General features: G+C 48.1%; 1 protein-coding gene across 1 annotated transcript; it reads left to right on the top strand.

The window, feature by feature from the left end:
* The first annotated feature begins 231 nt into the window (after positions 1-231).
* LOC144172840 (uncharacterized) lies at positions 232-20,801 on the top strand. Its single transcript, XM_077701458.1, has 5 exons — positions 232-465; positions 16,337-16,469; positions 17,374-17,513; positions 19,985-20,105; positions 20,577-20,801. The coding sequence occupies exons 1-5, from the start codon at positions 402-404 to the stop codon at positions 20,785-20,787; spliced, it is 669 nt and encodes a 222-aa protein (XP_077557584.1). The 5' UTR covers positions 232-401; the 3' UTR covers positions 20,788-20,801.
* The last annotated feature ends 6,631 nt before the right edge of the window (positions 20,802-27,432 follow it).

Genomic DNA, 27,432 nt, shown 5'->3' with positions numbered 1-27,432 from the left:
AATGCGCAGTCACTTCTCGCAATGTCACGTTATTTTGCGTAATCGGAGGCTGAAGTTTAGGCTTTGAGGCACTGAAACGAGTTGCACGTCTTGGAAGATTGGATATCACTTTCATCCCAAGCAAGAATTCCTGCGTAAATGCCAGGCAGTCACCCCTACTTTACAGATAAAACAGCTCGTTGTAACACGCGTGCCGAAATGGCCGAAATTTCTCGGCGCGTGGGTTTTCTTTTATGTTGGAGGTAATGCGCTTTTAGGTGGACGACGCAACGCGTCTTATCAGCACGCGGTTATCCTGGCGTCATTAAAAGATAAGGTGCCGGGATTAGTGCATCCTGGCTCTTCGTGGCTTATATTCGTGTGTGTGCGCGTCAGTGCGGTCGTCGTTACACAGAATAGCTATGGCGATTCGCAGCGTTTGCGCCAGAGCGATCATACTTCTTGCCATCTTCTGCAGGACAACAGGTATGGCCTTTCTTATGAAGTTTTTTGTTTTCGCTCCTGTGGGCCACTGGCGTATGTCTTGGGATTGTTTTGTACATCTGAAATATGCATTTCTTGCATGTCTGAACGAGGAACAATAATTGCAGTGGCCTCATTCTACATCACGCATACATGCGTCATTGCGCTATTAGGTTTGGCAACTTTGAGCGAATTTCAGGTACGGTTATATGCAAGAAAAGCAATTCGATTGGATCCGCAGTACGGAGAGGTTTGGCATGGTGGGTTTGACAAGGGATTGTTTTGCGATACTTTGGGCGTCTGTGGCTGAAGATTGTGACTGTAGTCAGGGTGTAGTTTGGTGTTCAATATATGATTTTGCGTGGTGAAATTAAACTTTAGTTGTGAGTTGTGCGGTACTTTAATGCGTCGGTAGATCATTTTGACCATCCCTCAGTTTTTGATGGGCGCCAACATCTGTACGTATCTAATAAGATATGGGATAGAAAACACGAATGTCCGTGAGCATCCGACTTTCCGCACCTATACGAGCTTAGACTGTGCAAAGTGATTTGTAGCCTGCTGCTTGAGCGAGCCTTTTGAATACAGAGCTGTAATACTGAATTACTTAATTCGACGAGGCTTAGCTGGCCAAACTGTAACAGAAATGCGACAGTGCAGATTTTGGCGTCTCTTCGGTGAAGTCGCTTGTTTGAGCCTGAAACAAAGACATTGCGAGCGAATAGATGAGGAAAAGGTTCGTGACCACAGGGCCACACAAAAGGACTACCGTATAAACCGGATTATAGGTCGAGTGGGAATATAGGTCGACCCCCTACCCTGAGGTGGGAAAAGTTGACAAAAAAAATAATTCGGCACAGAAGCGCACTCACAATGTCTATATTTATTTTCGACGCCCGTCTGTCACTGCCACTCACTATGCCTGCCGAAGTCACTCGTCCGAGCTCTCAGAGTCGTCCAAGGATGACTGCTTCGCAGTCATCTTCCATGCCATCAGGCGCGTTGCTGATGAAGCACTTTCTGAACGCTCGTGTAACCATGTCGTCGGGCAGCGACTGCCAAGAGGAGGACACCCAGCTTGACACGGTCGCAACCGGCCCGTATAGGTCTTTTTGTTGTCGCCGGCTATCCACTCATTGTACAGTTCGCGGAGCCGGTCCGCGCATGGCCTCCGGAGCGATCGTGAGCGAAGTTCCCGGACGAAGTCCGCCACTTTGTTCTCCAACTCGGGGTGGACCGCTTGACGTCCACGGAACGATCAGTTTCGGGGGATGCACGCGCACAGCTTGGCTTTTTGGCTCCCCCAGTACCGCACACTTTTCTCCGAAACGCCTAACTGGCGTTGCGCCGCCATATTCCCATTCTGCTCGGTGACTCAATCGCCGTCAGCTTAAACGCCGCGGTGAACTGGCGTCAACTGCCGCCACTCATCTCGGAACAGAGACGTACAGAAATGTATGCACGCACGCGTAATAGACGAGTAAAAGACGAAAAACTAGAGAAAAGCGAAATCAAATAAAAGCCTGATAGTGCGAGACAGCAGTCCGACACGAATGGCAATGGCGACGGACAGCGCTTGCACATTGTTGCCAGACAACGATTTACATTCTTCCAATGACCGCTATATAAGACGAGGGGTGACTTTTGTGCGGATTTTTTTGGAAAAAAACTCGACCTATATTCCGGTTTATACGGTAGTTGCAATTGTTCGTCCCTTAAGGAAACATTGCATGCACTTCAGGCAAAAAAGAAGTTCATGGGACCTGCTCACAGACTGGATAGTTTAGAACACACGTTTGGCAGGCTTTCGAGGTAAAATAAAAGCTACAACGTTAATGTTGTGTGCTCCACGTGGCTTAGCAATCTCGCACAAAAGCGGCATGGTGTTGACAGAAACGTTTTGCCACGAATGTATCGATGCCCGCGGAGAGCATTGTGATCACTCTTTTTTACGAATACTGCTCTGACTTCTGGAACGAAGCCAGCTTGAGTAGTGTACCGCCTTGCCGCAATAAAAATGGAAGCTATTGAATTTGCGGTTCCGGCCGCTTTCAATAAGCGCCGTTACAGTCAAACTTAATACCAGAGTCCTTCAATGCTCTTGTGGTCATGAAACTACGCGTTCGCTTTACTTTCGTGTGCCGCCAAAATGTACAGCATTTCGTGAGTGCCGAAAAATGTCGTGTGAATGGTCATGCGGTTACTGCGTTCCTGCCTGTCCATCTGGCTACCAAGGAAACGGCGAAAAAGCATCGCTATTTCACTGTTCTTTTGACGCCGAGCTGCGCGAGATAGAAGCGTTCCATTCCCCGAAAAAAAAGTTGTGAATTGAAGTTTTATTTACTGCACACCCACGCACGTAAAAAATCATTTTCACACCAGCTTGGCAAACGTGTCGTGAATGGAGATAAATAACGCGTCGTTGTGTGCGCAAACATTCTAGATATATGCTCCTCGGCAACTGAACTATACTGCTGCCATTGTCGGATGCACATTTCATTTTGTGGGCGCATCAGCAGAAAAGATCCACTCCTTTTTAAGTGCCTTTATACTCCCAAACTCCCAAAATGAATGTGGTTTCAACGAAAGCGGTTCGATCGTGATGCCCTGCAATTGAAGGTGAAGCCGAGCCAGTAGGAGCTGCTATGGAGATTTCTTGTTTTTTTTTTTTGCATTGCCCTCTTTTTGTGTTTTCATTCCCTAGGGATGGGGGTGAGGGGGTGTTGATTGCTTTGTAGTCAGGCGTATTGCCGGGATGTTAAATGAGCTCTTGAAACCACCGCATTTTTGTTTTGCGAACACTTTTCTTTTATATCACCCCGAAGACCTTTGTTTCTTGGGGTTAATAGGCCAGAAATAACCTCGCTACATAAAAGGTCACGTCACCATATGCCTGTAACTATTTCAACTATGTTAATGTAATATGTGAGATAAATATGCAAAAAATGAAAATATAACTGTTTGCTGTGAATTAGTTTTTTTTATTTACTCATACCGTTGGTCAGTGAGGCCGATACAGGGTGGATTACAAAATCCTTGTGTTAACATACAAGCATAATGACAAACTGCACCCACATGAAGGCAAACATACATTCAAACTATTAACAACACAGTTAGGATTGATTTGTACTTGGGACTGCATAAATGCGGCGCTCAAATTCCGAAGCAGTTCGAGATTGGACGGCAAGTTCTGGTAAGGCGTTCTGGTGATGTATTGTGCGGGAATAAAGACATATGCATAAGTGCTGATGGTACTCTGTAAGCACGGCTATTTGTACCTCGGATGTCTCTGCCTTGTCTTCGAATTAGGTGTTGTGTATATGTAATGTTGAAGGCATTCTGGGTGAGTGAAAAGAAAAACCTGAGTCGCGCATGAGTCCGGTGGTCTGCTATAGGTTGGCAAGTAGACAATTTCAAGCATATTTGAAGCATATACAGTGCGCGAGTAGTGTGATAATATAATCCGAGCCGGGTTTCTTTGCACTTTCTCAAGCTTATCACTTAATACTTTATGATACAGATCCTAGGTGGTGCTGGCGAGCTGTAATGTTGGCATAACAATTTTTATATAGGCAGATAGCTTCACCAATGGCGTTGCCAGTTTCAGTTTTCTGCGCAGAAACCACGGAGCAAGAAAGCTTTTTTATCGGCAGCTGAACAGATATTAGTAGTATGCGGGCCCAACTGTGAGCACACGCGTAAGAGCGATGCAGTAGAAAGCTGAGAATTATTATAAAATACTCAAACTGCCGCTCCCATTCAAAACATGAATTCTGTTCGCAACTTGTTTCCATCAGAAACCAGAGGCACTCGCGAATCTGTCTTATAGTATTCAATAATGCCAAAGCTTTCAGCGTTTTGAAAAGTGCACTATGACACCACACTGCACTTTAAGGATACGTCAAAAGAACACTGAAGGTCAGTCTGAAGGGAGCTGTAAATAAATAAATATCCATCCGTGCGAACTGTTTCTTCCGCACCGCGTCGATATGTTTCCCCTGCTTTTCGCATGGGCTTCAGTCGTAGCTGGTGTCAGAATTTAGTTTCGCATGTCACTCACTATATCCACATCATTGCGAGTTAAACGAAAATAACTCGAACCTCGGCGCCTACGGCTTGCACGCGCGGAGCACCACGGCTAAGCTATTTCGACTTTCGACGCGCGTGAATTTTCCCTAGAAGCGAACAGCGCTGTTTCCAGAGGTTCGATGACGATGCTGTGAAATCGATTTTCAAGGTTGAGAGCTGCAGCTGGGAAGGGCTACGAGTAGCACTGTCAAAGGTCGGAAAAGAATTTAGACCATCTCGGAACCCAACTGCCCCTAAAATCTGCCACCCCTGGGGACTTAAAAATTTCTCAGAATAAAACCCGGCAGCAGTCGACAGTTTTGAGCGAGCGTTCTGCCTGGTACGGATTCCCGTAAGGGCTGAAATTATAAGACTTTCCTGTCGGCTTCTGTTTGCAGTACGAATTGAGGGTATAAATACCACCACCGCGTTTCTATCGAGAAAGTGCCGCCGAAGGCGGGAGCAGGTTCTACTACAGTGAACTAGAAGTATTCTAGTTCACTATAGTTCTACCGCGCGGCTGCACGCACAGGGCCGCGGCGGCCGCCCGATGCCCTCCGATCTGCGGTGGCGCCCCTCGCGGTAGCCTTTGTCCCCAAACGAAAATTGGGCGGGAGTTTCATGACCACAACAGCATTGAAGGACTCTGGTATTACGCAACGACTTATCGCCAGAAACACTTCCTGGTTGTAGGAAATATTATATAGGAAATAGGAAACTTTATAAAAATCTTTTTGGAGCAGTTTCGTAAAAGCGTCTGTTTTCGCGGTGAACGCTAACATCACCTGGACGGGAACAGGTCCACTCGTCGCAGCCAACTCGTCCTAGGAAAACTGGTCATAGGGAAACTGCTCAAAGAGGGCATCTCGTTCTAGGAGATCCCGTACTAGGAAAAGTGGCAGCACTGACCTTATCTTTCTTGGAAATGTCGTCTCGAAGGTGCATTTTTGGCGGATGTCGAGGAGAAGCGGGGAGGGAGTTAGTGGCTTCTACCCTGATTATTACTCCGACGTTGACCTCATCAGTGTTCTTGTGGTCCTCTCCTTTTATTTACAGGTGGTGGTTGAAATGGTTTTTCTATTCTAACACAAATTCCTCTGTCTCTTTCTCATTTCCCTTCTTGTCGCGAAAAAGATGCTCAATTTTCTACGGGGCCGGGGCCACCTTTTTTGACCTGTCTTCAGTTACGCTGCTTTTGTTATTGTAGTTTTTTTCAACCCAGAGATTATATTTTCTTTACTTTATCTTCTGTGGTTCCTTTTTGACGGATATCGCTGAGGGGGCGGGAGAGGGTAACTGACTGGCTTCAACCAGAAAGTTTGACCTACGTTGACCTCTCGTAGTTCCTATGTTGGCCTTTTGTTTGTTGCATGAATTCCGGTTTCTTTTTCTTACTTTTCTACTCCTTCCAAAAAATATTCGTGACACTTTTTTGTGTGTGTGTGGGGGGGGGGGGGGGGGGAGGGTCAACTTTAGGTACAGCCTTGACTTTTGCTCCCTTTATATAGGTCATAGTAGCAAAAAAATATTGGAACGAAAGATCAAAATATTAAAAACCGAAAATGCAGAACCAAATCGCAAAGGTATACTCAATAAACCGCGGTCACCCAGTTATTAGAAATAAAAAAATGAAATAAAACAGAACGGACAAACGAAATCTTATATAAAGGAGTCACGTGATCAGCTGCACAAAGCAAAAAAGATAGGCTGTCTTGTTTGGCGTCTTCGTCGAAGGCCACAAAGCAAACATTAAAGTTAGAGAATTGAAGGAGGAGGGTACGAAAGTTTACGCAGAGAATTACACGAGTTTATGTATTCTTTCATTTGAACATGATAGACGAAAAACGCAAATTGTGACGAGTTGGCCAAGTGTCCATTTGCCCTAGGTTACGAGTTTCCCTAGTGCGAGATGACCTATACAACTTCTCCTATGTGACGAGCTCACTTATGAGAGAGAGAGAGAGAGAATAACTTTAATGAAAACCAGCGATGTTAGCCGAGCCGTCGGGCTGGCTTGCTACGCTAGATGAGAGAAGAAAAAAAAAAGAAAAAAAAGAGAAAATAATGTGAAAACGAAAAGATGTCATTTGATGCGGCCAAAATTTTCAATGACAAAACTTTGTCCAGTTCTGCGCTCCTAACAAACTGCAAACGAGCTTTGATTGCACGCGCAGCCTGACTGGGACCCGACCATGGACCCAAAACAGCCCTCAGCTCAAGTCCCGCACCAAGCTGCCTGCACAAAGATAATATGAGTTTCTGTCTGTGCCCGGTGTACTTTGGATACACGCATATAACATGATGGATGTCTTCTCGTGAGTCACATTTGAACAAAGAAGTGAAGATGCCTGCTGGATTTTGTACAGGTAATGTCCCGTGTAGGCCACATTCAAGCGCAGCCTATGCAGAATGGCTTCCTCGTGCTTGCTAAGTACAGGTGGCATTCTGAAGGTGCACTTGGGATCAATCTCATGAAGAGGTGCGTATTGCTGCCTTGCATCAGTCCAGATAGACATCTGCGCATTCCATGCGGTTGATGAGGCGAGTATTGCCGCATCCTTTCTCGTGAATGGGATCGGCACAGCTTCAGTGCAGAGACTGTGGGCAGATGAGGCGGCTTTGTCAGCTGCGTCGTTGCCGGCAATGACGAGTTGGCTGTGATGAGTTCACTTTTGACGAGTTCTTCTAGATCTCATCTGGACAATGTCATCGGATCAATCGTTCAGGGCACGATCCCAGAGTTTCAAAATTTCTAGACATGACGCACCAGCTCGCAATTTGCAACATCAAAAATTAAACAGTCATTTAAGAGAGCTTGCGGTTTCTACTACTTGGCGGGTCTACGGTTTACACTCCCAACAGCCCTTTAACGAATATCTTTCCTGATTGTAATTTTCTTATAGTACCTTATTTTGAGATATGGGAAAGACTTCTGTAAATGCAATTCCAGCGACTAGAAGAGTGATGGTATAGCAATCACTGCGAAGTAAAGGAATCCTTGCTAAAGTTTGCACACGCTGTATTTTATACAAAATGCCAATAGTAATCCCTCGCCCAAGTCAGAACATGTTATTGTTCCAAAAGGTTACCACAAACGTTGTGGAAATTGCGTAGAATCCACACATAAATCCTATAGCGCACTGACAGCGCATCGTTCTAATCAGTCCACCATATTAACAATGGCAAATAAAGTCCCATTGAAAAAATACACCAGTGAAGTAATACAGGACAAAAAAGGGTGACAATCAATGGCTGTAATATTAGGCGAGTAGAAAAGATGCCAATTAAAGAAAAAGTGAAACGTTTCCGTCCTCTAAAGTATTAGAGGCGTATGAAAAATTCCAAATTGGATTCACCTGACTCAGCAAGCCACCGACATGGTAGTGGGCAAAGACGCAAGCATGGAAAGCGATATCGTTGTGATAGTTCGCACTGCTTTTACGTGGCTTGGACAAAACCCCGCGCATGCGTAGGCCCCATTTGTTGATCGCGGCTGGTTAGTGAAGTCGTCTCTGGCCGCGGCACACCGTGTGCGTGTAATCGAGCAGGAAACCCTGCGAAGCATGGAGTGAGCGTATGCGAACGACAAACCGAGTGGGAGGGTCGTCAAGCCACAAAGGGAAAGGGAACGTTGGGGTCTCTCGCGGATAAACGCGCCATGACCACGTGCTTGTGGCGTAGTTGGCGAGCCACAAAGAGAAAGCGAACGCTGTCACAGCGAATCGCGGGTTGGTACGCGGAACGACCGGCGGGCACCGGCGGGAAGAGAGCGTGCCCGCGCTTCCGAACGTATCCGTCTCCGTCAGGGCATCCCGGCAGCCTGGGAAGCAGAACGGGGCCTGTCCACCGAGCGAAAGCGTCAGAATCGCGCCTAACCGGTCGCGCGCGAGGAGATGCGGGCCCCCAAACTCGATCACAAGCGATGGCGTCGACCCGGCTATGACCCTGTGGTCAAACAAGCAAAAATTGTCAATAATGTTCTGTAAATATTGTCGTACCATCCTACTGGCGTGTCCTCAATAGAGATTTGCAGGTCAGCCATTTTCACCGCGCGGAATGGCAGATAATATTTTTTTCACTCTGTATAAGCTGAAGCAGCTTGGCAATCTGACACTGGATTATCCGAAATAGTTGAGCAAGGGGTTTGCCTACAGAGCTTCTGCCAATCGCCGCATCGGTGCACAGCCTCAATAGGGATAGACCTGGGCATGGTCTAGAAGCTACGTCAGCGCGGTGTTAGCAGTTGTCAGTAGTGAATGTGTCATCGCAGAAAAAAAAATGGATTTGGCGCCAAAGCCAACCTTCTACAAAATTCAGACATGTGTGTCGATGCAAATAACTCAGATGTGGCCGTTTTACCTTCACGCCCCCTCACGGCCGGAATAGCTCTTATGCAGAAGCTGCTTGAGAGCCGCTGAGGGGGGATTGGATTGATTGATTGTAGGGTTTAACGCACCGACGCAACGCAGGCGACGATGCGCGCCGTATTGGAGGGTTCCGGGTTAATTTTGACCGCCTAGGCATCTTTAACGTGCGCCGAAATCTCGTGCACACGGGCGTTTTTTGCTTTTCGCTTCCATCAGAAAAGCGGCCGTCGCGGTCAGGAATCGAACCCGCGACCTCGTGCTCAGCAGCGCAACGCCTTAGCCACTGAGCCACCGCGGCGGGTGAGAGGGGCTTGGAATGTCGTAAGACGCGTACGTCACGTGGATGGATGGGGTGACTCCTCGCAGCGGTGCAAAGTTGATCGCGCTTTCGCAGCCTTGAGTTCCCTGTCCCATGGTCGACGCGGAGTTGGTTTAAAAGGCGCGTAGAGAAGCACGCGTTCAGATTCTCCAGTTGAATGACTCCACCTGGACGTACGCCTGCCCTAACAGCCGATTTGCGACGCTATCGCCTAGTTTTCCTCTTTGCTCGGTTCTTTCTAGCCTAAAGCAGCCTGATTAATACTAACAATTAGCACAGCACAACCCTGCTGAATCGTCCAACAATGAATTATACTGCTGCCATGTCTTATTCGAGTAGAAGATGAAGTGTTGGTATCCTGTTAAGAATTATGTTTCACATCAACTGTTTTCCTGGCCCACACAAAATGACACAAAAGCAGACAGCTAATCATTCTCGCATCCAAACTCCAGTAACGTAAGCTCAGTACGTAGCAGTGCAAGTGTTTTTTTAAATGCCCTGAATGCGTGCACTTATCCGTGCGCAGAAGGAAGCACGCAGGGTAAAAAAAAATGACGGTGCGTGGGAAACTCTTAAGAAGGAAAAAAAAAAACCTTTATTGCCTATTAGTGGAGAACAATTATACTTGCAGCAATTCCGGCGCTGGGCTGTTCGAATTGCTGTGCCAGTTTTAACGAGCAAACTAGTTACCGTTCCGCGGGCTACAGGGTATCAAATTACTGTGTTAGCGGAAACCACGACTGCACTCGAAACAGATGCCTCCTGGGGTGATGTCAGGGACACCTCGTTACGTGACTGCAACATCCATATATGCCTTTGTTAGGCAGAGGCAGTGCAACCATTGCACTGCCTAACAAAGGCATTAATGGATGTTGGAGTCACGTAACGAGGTGTCCCTGACATCACCTCCGTCCAGTCTGAGACTGGACGGAACTAGAAGGCAAACACTTATGTACCAACCAACCGAAGTTGCAGCTCTTCTGAGGTTCCTGATATGCCACCGCGGCGGAGTTATCGACAAGGGCTTACTGAATCGAAAACACCTCAAGTGTAGCACCCGCGGTTACCTATAGGTATACCGGATCACTGATGCATTCGTCGTGCTTTGTCCTAATTGAAAACGCAGAAAACCAAAACAGGTGAAGAAAACGGTCTGTTCATTTATTGGGACATCTCCACTCAGGCATCCTAACTACAGGGAGTTCAACAGTACTGAAAACGAAGAGGCACAAAATTACGGCAACAGGTTTTATTCCTGATCGGTTAGCCTGAGAAACAGAATGCGGGGGTAATTCGTGTAGACAAGAGTGAACGAACGAGAACATTTGCGCTTCACCGAAGAATACTAGGACCTCTGATAACACCGAGAACGAAAAGGAGTTCATTGAGTCATACGCAAGTCTTCAGTTTGCGAATTCCTATAGCAATAGGCACTGACAATTAAAAATTGTGTTAGAAAACAATAAACTGAGGCAAGAATGGTACACACCATACACAAAGAAGTGTGGGATGCGTGAACAGTGGTATGAGTTTTTTGAAGGCTGATTTACACCAATGGTAGACTGACATAAACGATTTTGAAAGTTCCGTTTTCCCCGCGCCATTCTCCTAATAAAGATGCTCACGTATCTTATGTCAATGCACTGGCGAGAGCACAGAACAAAATCTTGCGGATGTCCAGAACTTTTGAGAGGTCCGTACAAACTAATGTTTCATTTTTATTTTTTTCATTTATTTCAACCTTAAAGGAGCCATGAAGAGAAAACACAAGTTTGGTACATTCGAAAGATTGCCTCGTTAGAACCATAACGACACCACTTATAACGCAAACTTCGCTCAAATAAGCTACATGATTAGAAAAAAAGGAAATGACCATGCGACCCACCAGCTCATTTTCCGCAACAGAACCTATGATGTCACTCGAGAATGCTCTGAGATTGGCGGAGGCCGGCAAAAGCAAACGCATGTTAGGCAGGGCTTACAGTTTGCATAGCGAGCTAAATGCCCGTGAAACATACTGCAAATTCTTTTTATGACAAGAACGTTGGAGTAAACGGTTGAAGTTCCGAACGGACACGCAAGCGTGTGCGCCATAGCGTACGAAACTACCGCCGGCCGAGCTCGACATCTCGCCGTAGCGCAGACGAATTTTCGAGTTCGAGGCTCTTAGGGGCCAACGAACCGTTCCAGCACGTACAGCCGCGACCTTGCTTGGTATCTTAATCCCTTGACAGGAGGTTGGCCGTCATATCGCCAACCAGCAAAGGTAAAAATAGAAACGAGGGGAGTAAGGAACAGCAAGAAGCGACGAGATAGTGCCAGTCGTCGCAGAAGTTTCGAATGGTGTTGGCTTGCTGCTGTCGTTACGAGCTCGTTTCCAGTTTACAACCACTGAAAACTTCAGTTTGTTCGAGTACTTTACAATGAAATTTCGTTGCTGCGTTTTGAAATGTCCATGTAGTACGGGCAAATCGTCGAGGGAGTGCAACATCCCCGCCGGTGAGGAGATCTCCTTTCATGTGCTGCCCAACGACGAACCTCGGCGAAGCAAGTGGCTACGTTTTGTGAACTTTGCAAACGGAGGAGAAAGAGAGCTAAAGGAAGTGCGAGTGTGCTTGCTTCATTTCCGAGCAAGTGATTACGGCAGGGACCCTTACGTTAGCTCACTCCTGGGACATGCTGGCGCTCGTCGCCGAATTCGTCAAATCGCCGTCAAAGCGCTCTGACCTTGGGGGAAAAATGCCGTACACACCGCGCATTGACACTCGTATCTTTCTGGTCCAAGCAGAGAGCTCGTGCGAGCGGCTTTCCATACACGACACCGGCCAACTGGCATAAGCGATACTGCTACTGAAATTGAACTATTATTAACCGTAATAAAAATACGGCACATACGTACCAGTCTGTATTCGTCCGTCGCGACGGGGCTGACGAGGCAGCGGTGCCGACGGCAGGGCGTTCGTCTGTTGTGGCTATCGCGGAATGGTCGCTTTCCCGTACACCGCGCATCCCACAACTCTTGCCACTCGTGCACTTAGAAGCATTGAGCGTTCAAGAGGTGTGAGGTTGTTAAATGCAAGCCCGAGCTCCTCGGCGAGAGTTTTGTTCTCCGGATCAGGCGATTCCATGACTAGGGCTGCGGGTGCACTAGGTTTTACTAGTATTTTTAAAATGGCCGCCGTCTCGGTCGACTCCCGCGTGTGGGTGCTATATGGAGTCGACATACTAAGTATCTGTTTCATCGGCCGGCTCGTATGACGCCATTGTTCAAGTCACGAAATGTGCAATTTTAGCGGGGGATTTAAAATTTTGGCTTAAATTGCCTTATTTCTCAGTGAATAAAGCATCATTTGCTTCCGGGAAAGCGCTTGGGGTACTATGAAACACCTAATCTTTCGAATAAAACAAACTTTTGTTTTCTCTTCATGGCTCCTTTAAGGGCCCAAAGGCACTACATTAGAGGGGACAAGTGACGAGATAGGGTACAATGTTCAATAGAAAAAAAGCAAATAAATGTACACAGGAGATAGGAACCAGAAATCACATGAACGTAACTGGAACAAAAGCAACAAAAAATAAAGGATGTTTTAGATATGTGAAACAATTGCAGAGCAAAACTAAGTACAATTCTAAGACGATTAGCGATAAACACGGAGTAGTTGGAATTATCAGTGGAGATGCTTGAAAAAATGTTCGTTCAGCTTTGCGCGGAACGTTTCCCGCTCGGCGCATGATGCGGAGTCATCCGGTAAGGCATTCCAGAGGGCTATTGCATTAGGAAAAAATGAGGTGATAAGTGCTGACGTCCGGCCATTTATACGTGCAATGGGTCTGCTGTGATTTATGCACGATGAATTTCTGTGCGCAGATTGGAGCAATTGATGTTTTGAGTGTGGGTGATAGTAGAAGCGGTGAAGAAGGCATAGACGGGTGATGAAGCGGCGGGATGGAAGGAGCGTTTTATTGCGGTAACGCTGGTTTTGTGTGAGTATTGAGAAGATATGAATCGAGCTGCGCGATTTTGGATGGACTCTAATTTAGTTGTTAGGTAGGCTTGTGAAGGATGCCAGATTGCTGAAGCATATTCAAATTATGTCGTACGAAGGTGATGAAAGCTAGTTTTTTTACGCCGGGGGATGCGCACTTCACGTTGTGTCGAATACAACAAAAAACGGCCGTGCATCGGCTCAGCTTGCAGCAATGTATCTGAAAGTCGATAGTAGTCGTCCGCCACCCCTGCCACGCACATACCTCTCTTCTCTTTGCCGCCGACCTCCCACGCTAAGCCCCTCCCGCCTCGCAATAAACGCGGTGGAGCTTTGCTCAAGTCACTTCAATTTTTCCATGTTCCACTGTTCGTGCGCAACCGGTTATACTAAGGTGGTGCCGGGGAGCTATTCAAACCTCTATTTACTCGATGTTCGTGCGCAATCTGCTGGGAACTTTCGTAACTGTTGTCCGTCTGAGAATGCCGGCATGAGGTGTGTGTTCGGTGCAAGCACGTTTTGTATTTTTGGGTAAAAACATCGTTTTGAAAGCTCATTTCTTTTCTTTGCTATAGTAAAGATGACCCAGTCACGTGTTCTTTAATCAAGGAACCCTGAAAACACCACTCATGTATTGATGTTGTTCCACAAATATGCCTCACGTTTTCTTGCTAAACAATGTTGGCAAGATGTGTTTGTAGAATTAGTGGTTTGGAAACATTTTTCCTATAGAATCACCTCGTTAAATAATTCTATTAAGGTTTCATCCGGGTGGCTGAATCAGGAGACAGGCAGATAGACAGACAGACAGACGTATAGACAGACAGACGAAAATTATCGGGTTTAGGCAGCCTAAGAAAGACTATTGTCTTTAAAACTCTGGAGCTTGAGATAGCATGAAAACACATTGCAAACCCGTTCAACATCATTACGGCGGTTGGTGGTGCGATCGCGAAAGGCGCATGGAGTTTTAGGGGCGAAGCTCTTCTTGCTCGGGTCCTGTCCCAGCCGTACATGGCACATTGTACACAGCACATTGATGATTATTGTGGCAGGATCCCCCTAGGGATTGGAAACCAAAGATTGGCCGAAGAGGTCAAAACGCTCAACGCGTTCGTTGCTACCCAACAAGGAGGAGAGGAAGAGGTTGTCCTTTGTCGCCTGCGAGCTCAAGACACGTACCGGGAGTACGCGACACAAGACGCTCTGCAGAAGGTGACGGTCAAGGTGGCTCAAATGTCACACACCGGATTCGCCAACTTACCCATGGACATTCTCATCGTCCCAAACAAGCCCTACATAATCACCACAAACATTGACGTCGTCGACGGGCTTGTCAACGAAGCGGTGGAAAGCTTGACGTGTCGAGTCTTTATATGATGTGTGGGCGAATGTTTCACGGTTTTACCGATAAGCATTTTAGCTTCGCCCCTCTCATCATCATGCACTTCGTGGAGATGACGGGATTTTTTGCTTGTATTGTGCTGCTTACCACAGAGAAAAAAAGGCTGTATGCTTCCGCTAATGCACGGCCGCGGCGGCCGCTTTTCCCATGGAGGCGAAAAGCAAAAACGCCTGTGTGTATGAGATTTCGGCGCACGTTAAAGATCCCCAGGTGGTCAAAATTAATCCGTAGCCCTCCACTACGGCGCGCCTCATCGCCTGCGTTGCGTTGGCGCATGAAGCCCCACAATCAATCAGTCTTCCTCTAATGCAAAAATAAATATACCTAAGTACATTAGGTATATTTTGTGTCTGAAGAGCAGCCAATGTCCGAACGCAAATACATAACCAGCCACAAAATTTGCTGCTTTACTTTGATATACATATTTTGTTTAGTTCCTCTCACACCTGGCTGAGACTTTCATTCCACATCGATATGGGGTATGACGCGGTGGGCCCTATAGTCACTAACGTGGAAATCCGAGAAAGTACGGCCTGGTTGGAAAAGCCAGAGCAGCTCGATAGTCGCAACCTCCGCGGTGAAGAAGCAGCTACATATGTGAAACTGCTGCAGCAACATGAAAGTTTAACAGAAATTTTGACACAAACTTGAACAGAAACTTCAACAGCAATTCAACAGAAGGCCCAAAGTGGCTCTCGCGTTGACATGCTCAGCAAGTTGTAATCATTACCCGTAATGTTTGCGTTTTCTCTAACTAAGAAGGCCCTCCATACAAAATAAGGTGAACTCAAGTTTCTAGGCTTGTAACGATTGCAACCAGAAACGTTTGTGACTTCATCCATGTATGTTCAGTAACCACAACATCCGACACGTAACTGCTAACTCTGTGAACCGCTTTCGCCATTATTTGGTTCTAATTCATTCTGGAAATCGTAATAGACAGAACCCATCCTCAAGAAGATACACACGAAAGTTAATTATTAGTGATGTGGATATTTAGACTGGCTTTACTTTTTATATGCGTTACACTCACTAATATTGGTGATACCTAGATAGAAGATTAATGGGAATAACCGTCGGATCACAACAAGAATATTGCGGGGCCTATTGACATGTCTGTGTCGGATTAATAATAAAGAAATAATAGTTCAGAAACTATTTCTAGGACCTCTCGGTGTACGCAACGTTGTAAGAGTAAGGTTTCCAATTTAAACTAAATACTTTGTCTGTTGCTCTTATTACCAACTTTGTAAAAGTAGGCTTTTCAGTTTGCACTACAACAGGTAAAAAATCTGCCTCCTCTTTATCTTTGAAGATGTTCAAAATTTAACTTGCAACGCTTCCTCTACAATGAAGAATAGACAATTTCTCCTCAGTAGTGCGTTTACAATAGTACTGTGCGAAATCATATCGTTGTTGACGTGTTTGAGCTCAAGACAGCTCTGCGTCAAAGTGTCTGTAATTACTGTGGCTGTCATATGCTCGACTGCATAAAATCTGCACTTCAACCATTTTGTAATTCCCATAGAATTCTCAGAGAGCTGTAGTTGCGCGATAAACTTTGTTATTGTTGTGGCATTGCCGGCATAGTTTATATTGCCTATTAAATGCAAAACGATAGGTCTTACATACTTCAGCCTCTAAAAATAATAGGATACAAGGAATGCTAGCGTGTGTTTTGCTTGCACTGACAGCGATTCCATTGTTTTTGTTACTACCATACCTCCAGATGGCGCTGTTACCCCCAGTGAACCACCATGCAATGAAAATGGCGTTCTGACGTGTATGGAAGGAAATGTTGAGTTCATCGCTTACGATACCCAGGCGAATGACATCCCTGCTCTTATTGAGAAAGTGTGCAGGTAAGACACATTATTGGTAAGCGTTTGGTACGGGAATAGTTAAATTCTTCTGCCATAACGACAGTGAAGTGAATGGTTCATCGAGTTGGTTGGACGTGACGTGTTTTCGTAAGCGGCCTCCACAATATGCGAACCTTATTGTCATTTTCATGTTTTTCTATACTGGTGTTCAACACTTTGGAGAGGACAATACTTCTTGCTGGAGCTTTTTTGTTGTATATATAATAACGTCATGGGAATCACCGGAAATATAAGCAGAAGTAGTGGGGGTGTTCTGACTTACGGTGGAAAGCGGGAATTGTAACTTTTTTATTAGGCAATGGATTAAAAAACTTAGGTCCATATTGACAAATCTTTTTGCACGTTGGTTATCTTAAGAGCAGTTTGAGGTTTGCAGGTGCTTGGCTGGACCAACAGTAGCCAGACCGGCAGTTCCTCACTTAAGATATATTGCGAGGCAAACAGCGTTGAAAATATGTATGCGCAACATTGTCTTTTTATTTCCTGTCCAGATGTATGAGGACATGAAAAACGATCACAAGCATTTATCTCGGGAAGAGGACACCCTCCTTTGTTTATTACGCTCAAAATATGTTCTTAAAATTTGGAATCATATTATACATTAAAATGTGTAGAAATTAATCTGAAAATTATTTAAGTTAACTGTCCACAGTACACCCGTTTGATAAGCTGGCAGTGTTTTTAGGAGCAGACCATTCTTCTACTTCATACGCTAGCTCGTTACTTATAAAATAATGAAAAAGGGGTATGAGAAGATATTTTAAGTAAATTACTAAGTAGTGGTCAGCCCTGTGACCAGTGAATTTGCCTGAACTGAACATATTTCGCTTCATTTGGGGGAACACTGCATGTGGAATTAATCTGAGATGCTTGCGTTTTGCAGCGCGAAAGAGAAGCCGTGCACCGAGAACTACCCTCTTGAGAAATGCCCGGAAGATTCTAAAACACGTATAGTCACTTTGGAAAAGTCCCTTCATGAGACATTTGACGCACTGTGCGAGAAAAATGCAACCCTGTTGAAAGGTGAGAGTCATTACAAAATTTCTTTGCAGGGAGGCCATACGGGTAATCAAATACTGGTTTATTTTTCTACAATGCATTCGATAACAAGGATTATGGAGTTTATTTTGGAACGCACTCTGGGTACCCACTTTTCCCCTTTGTGAAAATTGGGTCGACCGTTGCGAAATTGTCGAGCTCCGTCATCTTCTAAATGTATTACATCATAACAGTCAGGGCATTTACGATGGCATAGCGTCCCTGCCGTCAACAAATTGGAGCGTGATACGAAGAGACCAAATAAAGTCCTTAGGAGGACGGGCTGCATCGCGCCTGCTCTTTGCACGGTTGCTGATGGGTTCGTCAATGACACCCCAATCAAGAGAGCGTTACCGCCACCGAGGCTTGCTCATGATTGACAGCGTCACTTGCTGCCTGCACTTATCAGGCATCTTTTAGCATCGCTACCTAGAAGATTCCTTGCTCAATGCCGGCTTATGTGGAAAACTCTATTTCGGCGTTTAGTGGCATTCAATAAAGGAGCGGAAAGGCACTCATGACAGCAAGCGCCTCGTTCTACCAAGCATAAAGCATAAAGCACTGCACGCACTGCATGCTGCACCTAAATTAATTTTTCTTCACCCTCTTCATTGCATTACTAATATTAACCTCTTGACAAACCCGCAGGAGATTTAAAGATGATTTACATCGTCTGGTCGACATGGTCATTTGTCTACCTCTGGCGAATCCACATGGCAAAATAATATAGCGTGGTCCTGGATTGACTCATCCGTTATTATATAGCGCCGGTTGCTGATGTTCGTTATTTTTGATACGTTGAAAGACGGTGGTGGCAAACGCTCGTATTAACCAGCTAATGACGCCTGCATTTACCAAAATGTGTAAGTAAGCTTTACTATACACGAGAGGCAGACGCGGCATTCCATTCCTATGTAGGTACAAGCCAGGCTGTGTAACCTACCGCCATCTACTGGTCCACTTTTACGCTCCCGCTAGTGCCTGGAGAAATTGATAAAACGAGATCGCCGTTCCGTCTCGTTGCCTCAATGTATGCTCATAGTTTCCCGAGTCTACGGCCTGGGTTCGAACCCAGGCAGTTAGAAAAATTGCTTTACCTTTTCTGTTTCGATGATATTTTCCTGGGCATATGTTACGGGCTCTTCTTGTAAATAAAGATGGTCTGCTGTTTTTTAAGGTCGGTTCAGATGCTGTGCGCAGGTTATTACTACGTTTCATTTACGCTGTCCATTGCATCGGAAGGGCCGCGCTCGCACCAATGTGGGAACTGTTACGAAGTTGCCATCCAACCGCTGGCAACCAGTTGTTACATACGGGAAGACATCCCCGAAGCGGGCTGCGTCGCCTCCGTCATTCGAGGTAGCGTGGCTGTCGAGCGGCCAGCAAAGGTTGGTGCATTGGGGACGACGACAAGAAGCCGAAGGCAAACTTAACTGGTTTACTGCACGGCGAGAGAAGAGCCGAAGCAATACAGAAACAATACCCTTCCGGGCGAAGTTACTGTACAGGACTCGAGTTCTGTACGAATGCGGTTCTGCGCTCGGGGCCACGCGTATTTATGCCCAAAGCGCCAACGGTCAAACCAACTCTCCTAGTGCTTTTGCACACGGCACGACCATAGTACATACACACACAACACTTTTTCCAGAGTTCGTGATGGGCTGGTAGTAACGGTGCTCGCTGAGTTTGAGGGAGAGGGGGAGATGTCCGCTGCGGCGTCCGCATCATTCGGGCAGGTCGCTGCACGCCGCGTCTGCTGGTTTTGAAGTTTGATTCACGCCGCCAGTGAGGCGCCCGCGATCCGGCCGTTCTTAGGCACGTTGACCCTTGTACAAGGCCTCTTCGTTACACACCGGGGCACTGCGCAAAACTTTGCTCTACGCGCGAACGTGGCAGGGCCGCGCAAAATCCTAACTGAACAGAATATCGTGAAGCAGACTTGCACGGGGGCGCGCCTGTTACGCGCTCTGGCCTAGGGCATCGATAACGGGGATAAGCTCGCAAGGGTGCCGAAAAGGCAACGCAAAAGGGCTGTACAGCACTTTAGCTTGGTAAAAACGCAGAATGCCTGTACTGTTGTATGGGTTGTGTAAGAGGTCCTTGATTTTCACCTTCGAGTGCAGAAACAAAGCGAGCCAGTATTATTATTTCAGCCATCAATGTACAGCTGCAGGTGTCCAGCATGTGTTTCCTACTAAGCACACAAGGGTGAGCGGCCCCTGACTATTTGTCAGTACACTTGAAAGTTTCGTTCCTGCGTACCCTGAGAAATGAGATTAGTCGCTTTTAGTGCACGGCGCTTGTAATGTAATAAACGAGGCCCACCGGAATAGTTAATCACAAGGGAACAGACTTTGTGTTGTCGTTTTAAATCTCTGGGGAACTCAAGGGTGCTTCAAAGAACAATGTTTCCGATTTGTTTTCACCGAAATTTTTTTCTGGGCTTCTTGGCGCAGATTTGGTTAAAACACTGCAGTGCTGGAAATACCTCGCAATCGTAAGCTGTGTTGAGACAATAAACGTAACCACACCGGGCCTGGACTTCCTGACGCCCAAGCGGAGCCAACAGGACTGGGAGTAAGAATATTTTTTCTCTGTTTTCTTCTCGTTGTTGGCACATCTTTTTTGGGGAGGGGGATGATTTGTTTAGGGACTCTGTTATACGGACTTTGTATGGTATTGCAGATTGTATTACGGACTTTCTAGTAGCAGTCGCAGAGCAGTTGTTTTCGCTGTTTCAGGCTGGGTTCCAAGCTGCGGGCAGTAGCACACGAGATGCCTTATGTCCTGTTTCATAGACCATTCCAAGTACTAAGATGGTTCTTGTGTGTCCCTTCAGGTGCCAAGTAACGGTACATGCTGCGATATATAGTAGAACAACTGTGATAGGTGACAAATGAAGGCACGCTTTTGGGGCGGTCATTGAGAGAAAACAGGGTTAGAAATAAATTGCCACAAAAATTTATTATGGGATTGTTAACTTGGCCCGCATTCTTAGAGACAACCTAAATGGTTCATGTTTTATAACGTAATTTACGTCTATCGCAGCAACTTCAACGCCGAGCTTCCCAAGTGCGTTGATCGAGCCCGTGAAGACACAGAGGAGTGCAAGGATGCTGACGTCAGGCCAATGAAGAAGGTCATCGGCGTTTTCTTCGCTCATTCCCAGCGGATCAACAATGGCAGTAGAGGGACGTCATCAGCCTCCATTTTGACTGCATTGATCTCCCTTTTTGTATCGTTAGCCCTTTCACGATAAGGAGAGCACACTTACAGCAGCAGCAAAACTTTCTCTTCTCAAAATATGGACACCGGCGGCTGAAACACCGCGAGTAAAAAAGCAATTACTGAAAATTCCAACTTTTTTGTATTACTGAAGTGCACCTAGCTTGTAACTGGGCTAATTTGTGTTAAGAAAGGGGCAATTTACCAAGACCAGAATTTACTGTAACTTTATCAACCTAATTCGTGGTCATAACGTCGTGATTGTGTATTTTCAGGGCGAGGACGACCTTTCTAGACTTCATCACTACGTCTTACATAAATGCACACCTAAGGAAATTTGCCAATCAGCCTATAGAGCAACGACGGTATATAGAAGAATCTTGTAGTACCTGGCCGCACATGGATAGGACACCGAAACATACATATTTTGATACGTACAAACAGAGAGGGTGAGAGAGAGACAATACTTTATTCCGATTGGCAAAACATACGTAGATAATTTTTTATGGGCATACACAAGCAGTAATCCTAGTGATAATGGATTGGGTTCATGTCGCTCCTCTCATTCTCTTGTTTTTTTATCTTGAGTGCGCCAGTAACCAGCAGACCTACCCGCTGGCGTAGCTTTGTCCTTGTGCCTGCTAAGTAGTCGTATGAACTCCAACATTTGATATCGACGGAACTGTAAATACCCTGTTCACGTATGCGTGAATAAAGGACTCTAACTGCAAGCCTAAATTTGACACTATCAGCATTTAATTAACACGCCAGATAAAACTGTGTAATTGGAACTTTATAACAAGCAATTTATTTCGCCCCTAGTCACTAAATGTGAAGAAAAATTTGGTTTGGTGTCGTAGAAAAATCACTGGTACTTCGGTGACTACATTTGAACACTATTTAATTTTAATGTATAAGAATGAGAATAAATTATTTATAGCACATTCGACTAGACGTTGCCCCGTCTTTTTGTTTCCATAATGTGTTGGTGGCTCTAAATTTGTATACGTTGAAAGTAATTGTGGTGGATTTGCTTACTTGAATGCGTTTGGAGTTGAAGCCTGCTTTATAGCCAACGATGACAAACTAATCTTCGACTCTCCAACCTTTCAGCCGAGGCAATGCTTAACTGTTGACCATTAGTAGTATGCTGAACGCAAAAAAAAACAATGCTCCTTAAAAACGGAAACGGGTTCAAACCTTACTTGCATTAAAACGCCTCCTCACACAACTCCCGCACCTCGTGCGACGCAACGCCCACCGATGCTACGGCCATCAGGAGGACACTATCAGAATGACACCACCAATACTGGTCAGTCGTCCAAACTACAGCACAACCTACCTGGCTCTCGACACCGCCGAAAAAGAAAAACTGAATACTTTCATCCGCCAAGCCCACAAACTCGCCCTAGGTCTTCCCCCCTCAACATCCACACGCGAGTTGCTCCAACTAGGAGTACACAACACCTTGAAAAAATTGCATTAACAGCATCTTTGCTCATAAACCACCCGTCTCCGGCTCACACCTACCGGACGAGACACCATTACACGCCTGGATACCCAGTACCACCAAAAAGAAGACCAGCCACAATTCTCCCCCTCCACACCCGCCAACACGTTCGTGTAGCTCCCATGTCGCGGTATATGTACCCCCTTCAACAAAGCACGCCGCAAAGCACGAGTCGAAGCACGCAAGGAACCCAACAACGCGCTACATGGGCGGCGTGTGCTACAGCCGCCAACCCGCCCACGTATTCAGAGGCGGACGAAGAAGTAGTCTTGTGTACTTCTTCGTCCGGGTCTGTTTTTCGCTAGTAAAATGCTGTCAGATAACCAACTAGCCCAACTTTCTGCCTTTACCGCCCACGTTGTCACAGTTATGGACCACCAGAGAACCGAACTCACAGCCGCCACGATATGCACCACCTTTACAAACGTCGCTGAGGAGATTGTCATCGCCCTAACTGCCACAACAAACAGCGAATACATCACAGTCATCGCGGACTCGCAAGTAGCCTGCCGCAACTACCAGTTCGGCTGCATATCAGCCTTGGCCCTCAAGATACTTAAGACCATCCGGCAGATTCCCGACATCTATATCATTTGGAGCCTTGGTTAGTAGTCCCTCGTCGGAAATAAGGCGGCACATGCCGTTGCCGGAGTACGCACCCTCCGGGCCATTTCCGCAGAGAGCCAAGACACGAAGACCCCACACACACTAATCGGATACGCGGACATCCTCTCACACTTCAGACACACGCGTCCGCGATTGGCTCTACCTTACTTTCAGTTTTCCAGAGCCGAAGCAACGCCACTCCTCCGGCTACAGACCAACTCGTACCACCTTTCTACCCTCCTACACCATCTCTACCCCAACCCATATTGTAATACCTGTAGCTTTTGCCCCCAACAAGGCACCTATCCCACCTTTCCCGAGCCGAAGCAACTCCCCTCCTCCGGCTACAGACCAACTCGTACCCCCACTCTACCATCGTACACCATCTCTACCCCAACCCATATTGTAGTACCTGTAGCTTTTGCCCCCAGCCAGGCACCCTATACAATCTGGTATGTGAATGCCAACAATCCCCATCCCTCACACCCAATCCCGTCCTACATACGAGCACTAGGTGGACCGGCTGTCCAGCTCTTGCCTCTCGACCCATCGCATGCTAATAGAGAGGGTACGAGCAGCCCGCTAGGACCAGGGCCTCCGGGACTAGCGGACGTCCCCCATCGGGCCGGTGCTCGACCCATCCTGCACCATCGAGCTCAAAATTTAGTGTTTGTTCTCATTTTCTCCTTGTTCTAGGTGTTCATTGTCCTGAATAAAATGCGATATCGGTATCATGTAGGCCGTGCATTCTAAATAAATAATTGTCCACTATTTCTACGTAAGAAGGCGATTGTATACTGAGTGGAGAACACATTTTGTGTCCAAAGGACCTGGTATTTAGGTTACGAGGGAGCTCCGCTGGGAGTCTTGATTTCAGCTCCACGTCAATCCCGTTTCTTGTAGTTCCCACAAAGCTTCACGAATTACCTTGGGGTATTTTTGTGGAAGAGCCCTTTACGGGCCACTTCATCGGCTTTTTGTTGCCTGTGATTCCGCTCAGTCCTGGCATGTAGATGTGAAGTTCGGGCGATGTTCTGATTGTCGAAGAAGGTTCAGGGGTAGTTTTATGATGCGCCCAATTAGAAAGTTTATGCAGGTGGTATGTCAGAAACTCCTCGCCCGTTGTGCCAGCCAGGATAATGGCAGCTTCCGAGGGCATGCCGATGGAAGTGGAGAAGATGGTTTCACTGGCAGGTCTTCGTCTCGGGTGTTGACGACGCTGGCTGCATGGGTGATAGGTGCGTTTCAATGCATCTGTGTATCATTACCATGGTAAGTGCCGATAAACATATTTCCAAAAGACACCGAGGCCCCAACTAGTATTGTTCGTGTATTAAACTGCTCGGTAGAGACTTGCCCTTCCTGTACAACGGTCGTTTTTAGTAAATAGTAGAGTAGTAGTAGTAGCAGTATTCGTGGTGGTACGTGGTCGTGGTGGTGGTAATGGTGGTACTACTACTACTACTGCTACTACTGCCACTACAACTACACTACTTGGATAAAAAGATGCCCCTTGATTTAAGTAGGGGTAATGGGGTATTAGGAAGAGGAGTGCGAGCGCAAACACCGGGAATAAAGCATGAACTGCATAATGCGAATCGTGAAGAGGTCTTTTTTGTCATGGTTCAGATGTAGAAGTTGTACCGAGTGATACATTGTACTCCCACCATTCACAGTACTCATGTTAGAACGCCTTGTCCGCATCCAAGGCGGGTCTGCCCGAATTCATTTGACGGATTGATATGGAAATGATTTCAATAGTGGCAACGAAAACGGAGGTGAAGTGAAAACCATCTTCGAAGTGTTTTTTTTTCATGTAGGAGACATTGGTGAATACTTTATTCGTGAGTATACTGCTCAATTATTGACGTAAGCATGTAATGACAATTAGGCAAATAACAACAAAAGCGGTGAGTGTAATTCATTGCTAGGAAGTTCAGTGAAGGATGCTGTGAAATATCTTCAACATCATTATCAGCCTGTCTGCGCCCACCGTAGAGTTATAACTAGCGCCCACTTCAGGGCAAATGCCTCTCCAATAGATCTCCATATAAAGGCAGAGAGAGAGAGAGAGAAAGACTTTATTCAATTCCAGCAGAGGGGAGATCCGGGCTACACAGAGCCGCTCCCTCCCCCCGACGCGTTTACGTCGTCCTCGGGACTAGGCCCCGCCGGCGTCGGCGAGAGCGGCGCGCGAAAGGTACTCGGGAACTCGTCCCTTTCCCCCCCGTCGGTGCCTCTCTCCGCCTCTGCCTGGCGAGAGCAGCCTCGAGCTGCTGGACGGCGAAGGTTTGTGATGTCAGGTCCGGTGAGTTCGCGGCACTGACGATGGTGTCCGGCAACCGGCCCTAGAGGTCGGCTGCTTCTACAGGATGCACTGCACAGTCCCACAGGATGTGGGCCAAAGTTGCGCGTTCACGCTCACATACACTGCACACATCACTGACATAGACGTCCGGGCACACTTGGCGTGCGAGTGCCGGCGTGATTACCGATAGTGTCTGTAACTGGCGTAACAGCACTACCTGCGAACGCGTGAGTCCCGGGTGGGGCGGTGGCGCGGTGCGGCGGCCGAGCCGGTACCACTCCAGCACCTCCCCGTACGTGAGGAGGGGCTCCGGGTCCCACCCGTCGTCGTCGTCGTCGTCTTCTCGGTGGTCTTTCGCCGCGGAGCTCGGAGGAGGAGGGGGGGCCCCGCCGGTAGCTCGGCGGCCGCCGGCCGGACTCGCCGTCGCCGCCGCCGCGCGGTTGGTCAGTCCTCGCGCGGCGGCGTCCGCCGTCTCGTTGCGGTTGGGGAGACCGCCGCCCACGTCTCTGATCTCCGTGTGCGCCGGAAACCACCGAAGGTGGGTGGCCGGCACCGCTTCACTGATCACTGCACGACACCTCACAACGCGCACAGCACTTTCACACACGTTGTTCTTGGCGTAGTTCGCGATGGCCGAGCGCGAGTCACTGATCACCGTGGTGCATCGCGGGTCCGTCAGCGCCACTGCGATCGCCGTCTCCTCCGCCTGGCGGGCGGACGGGGCGCGGACGCTGCAGGCGCTGTACACTTCACCCGTGGTGGCGCGGACCGCCACCGCGACGTAGGCGTCGGGTCTGTCGGGGTACCGGGCGGCGTCCACGTACAGGGCGCCCGTGTCGTCTGCGTGCGTCGCGGCGAGGGCGCGCGCCCTCGCTTCTCGGCGGCCGCGGTTGCGGTCGGGGTGGACGTTGCGGGGTAGCGGGAGGATCCGGAGCCGCTGCATCACCTCCGGCTGGAGCTGCGTCGTCTCGTGCCGATGCGAGTCCGTGGTCTTCGGTCCCATCCCGAGGCGCTCCAGAATGCGCCTGCCCGTTCTTGTGGAGGCGAGGCGCTCGAGCTGCGCTGTCGTTTGGGCCTCGCTGATTTCCTCGAGGGTGTTGTGCACCCCCAGCTCGAGTAGCCTGGCCGTGCTGGTGCTGCATATCAAGCCCAGGGCCGTCTTGTAAGCCTTGCGGATGGCTGCGTTGATGCGGTCCCGCTCCTGCCGTAGCCAGTAGTGGAACGCGCCGACGTAGGCGACGTGGCTCATCGCAAAATATTGGAGCAGTCGGAGGAGGCTGGCCTCCTTCATTCCGCTGTGCCGTGTCGCCACACGTCGGACGAGTCTGGCCGCCGCGCCGATCTTGGTGACGAGGCGGTCGACCGTGGTCTTGTTACTTCTGCTGGCCTCGAGGTACATGCCGAGGACCCGGAGCGTGTCTACCCTGGGGATGACGGCGCCGTCCCTCGTTCTGATTCTGATGTTCGCCGAATCCTCGGCCTCCCTCTTGCGGTACTTGCCCGGCGGCGGGACGATCAGCAGCTCCGACTTTTGCGGCGAGCACCGCAGGCCCTTACCGTCGAGGTGGTCTTCGATGGCTTCCACCGCCGTCTGCAGCGCGTCTTCGATGTGGCCGTTGCTACCCCCGGGGACCCACAGCGTGATGTCGTCCGCGTAGATGGTGTGGCGGACCTGTGGGATCCCCGAGAGTCTGCGCGCCACCCCGATCATCACGAGGTTGAAGAGCAGCGGCGATATCACCGAGCCCTGAGGGGTTCCCGTGCTCCCGAGCTTCTTCGGCGGCAGCTGGAGGTCTCCCGCGTGTATTTCGACGGTCCGCTCCGAGAGAAAGTCTCGGATGTAGTTGTAGGATCTTCTGCCCAGGCCGAGCCTGCCGACCTGTTCCAGGATGGCGGAATGCTTGACTTCGTCGAACGCGCTCTGCGAGTCCAGCCCGAGCACGGCCCTGTTGTCTTGGGTGCCGACGGACGTGTCCAGGATGTCGTGTTGTAGCTGGATCATGGCGTCTTGAGTGCTGAGCCTCTCCCGGAAACCCAACATGGTGTCGGGATAGAGCCCTTCCGTCTCGAGGTAGTGTTGCCATCTGTTGTTCAGCACGTGTTCGAGAATCTTCCCCACGCACGACGTTAGGGATATGGGGCGCAGATTCTCGATGTTGGGCGGCTTGCCCGGCTTGGGTATCTGCACCGTTCTCGCCGTCTTCCACTGGCGCGGCAGCGCTCCCGCTCGCCAGCAGCGGTTGAAGTACCTCGTC

Source organism: Haemaphysalis longicornis, unplaced genomic scaffold, assembly GCF_048455015.1.
Source record: "Haemaphysalis longicornis isolate Haplotype H1 unplaced genomic scaffold, Haemaphysalis longicornis Haplotype H1 scaffold_261, whole genome shotgun sequence".
Lineage (NCBI taxonomy): Eukaryota > Metazoa > Arthropoda > Arachnida > Ixodida > Ixodidae > Haemaphysalis > Haemaphysalis longicornis.
Note: the sequence above shows the minus strand (reverse complement) of the source record. Positions and strands in the feature narration are given on the sequence as shown.

Excerpts from the sequence above, each read along its gene's own strand:
- LOC144172840 (XM_077701458.1), top strand. The coding sequence starts at position 402 with ATGGCGATTCGCAGCGTTTGCGCCAGAGCGATCATACTTCTTGCCATC. Across the intron at positions 17,514-19,984 it reads AAATGCAACCCTGTTGAAAG|ATTTGGTTAAAACACTGCAG; the intron begins GTGAGAGTCATT and ends TTCTTGGCGCAG. Across the intron at positions 20,106-20,576 it reads CGGAGCCAACAGGACTGGGA|CAACTTCAACGCCGAGCTTC; the intron begins GTAAGAATATTT and ends CGTCTATCGCAG.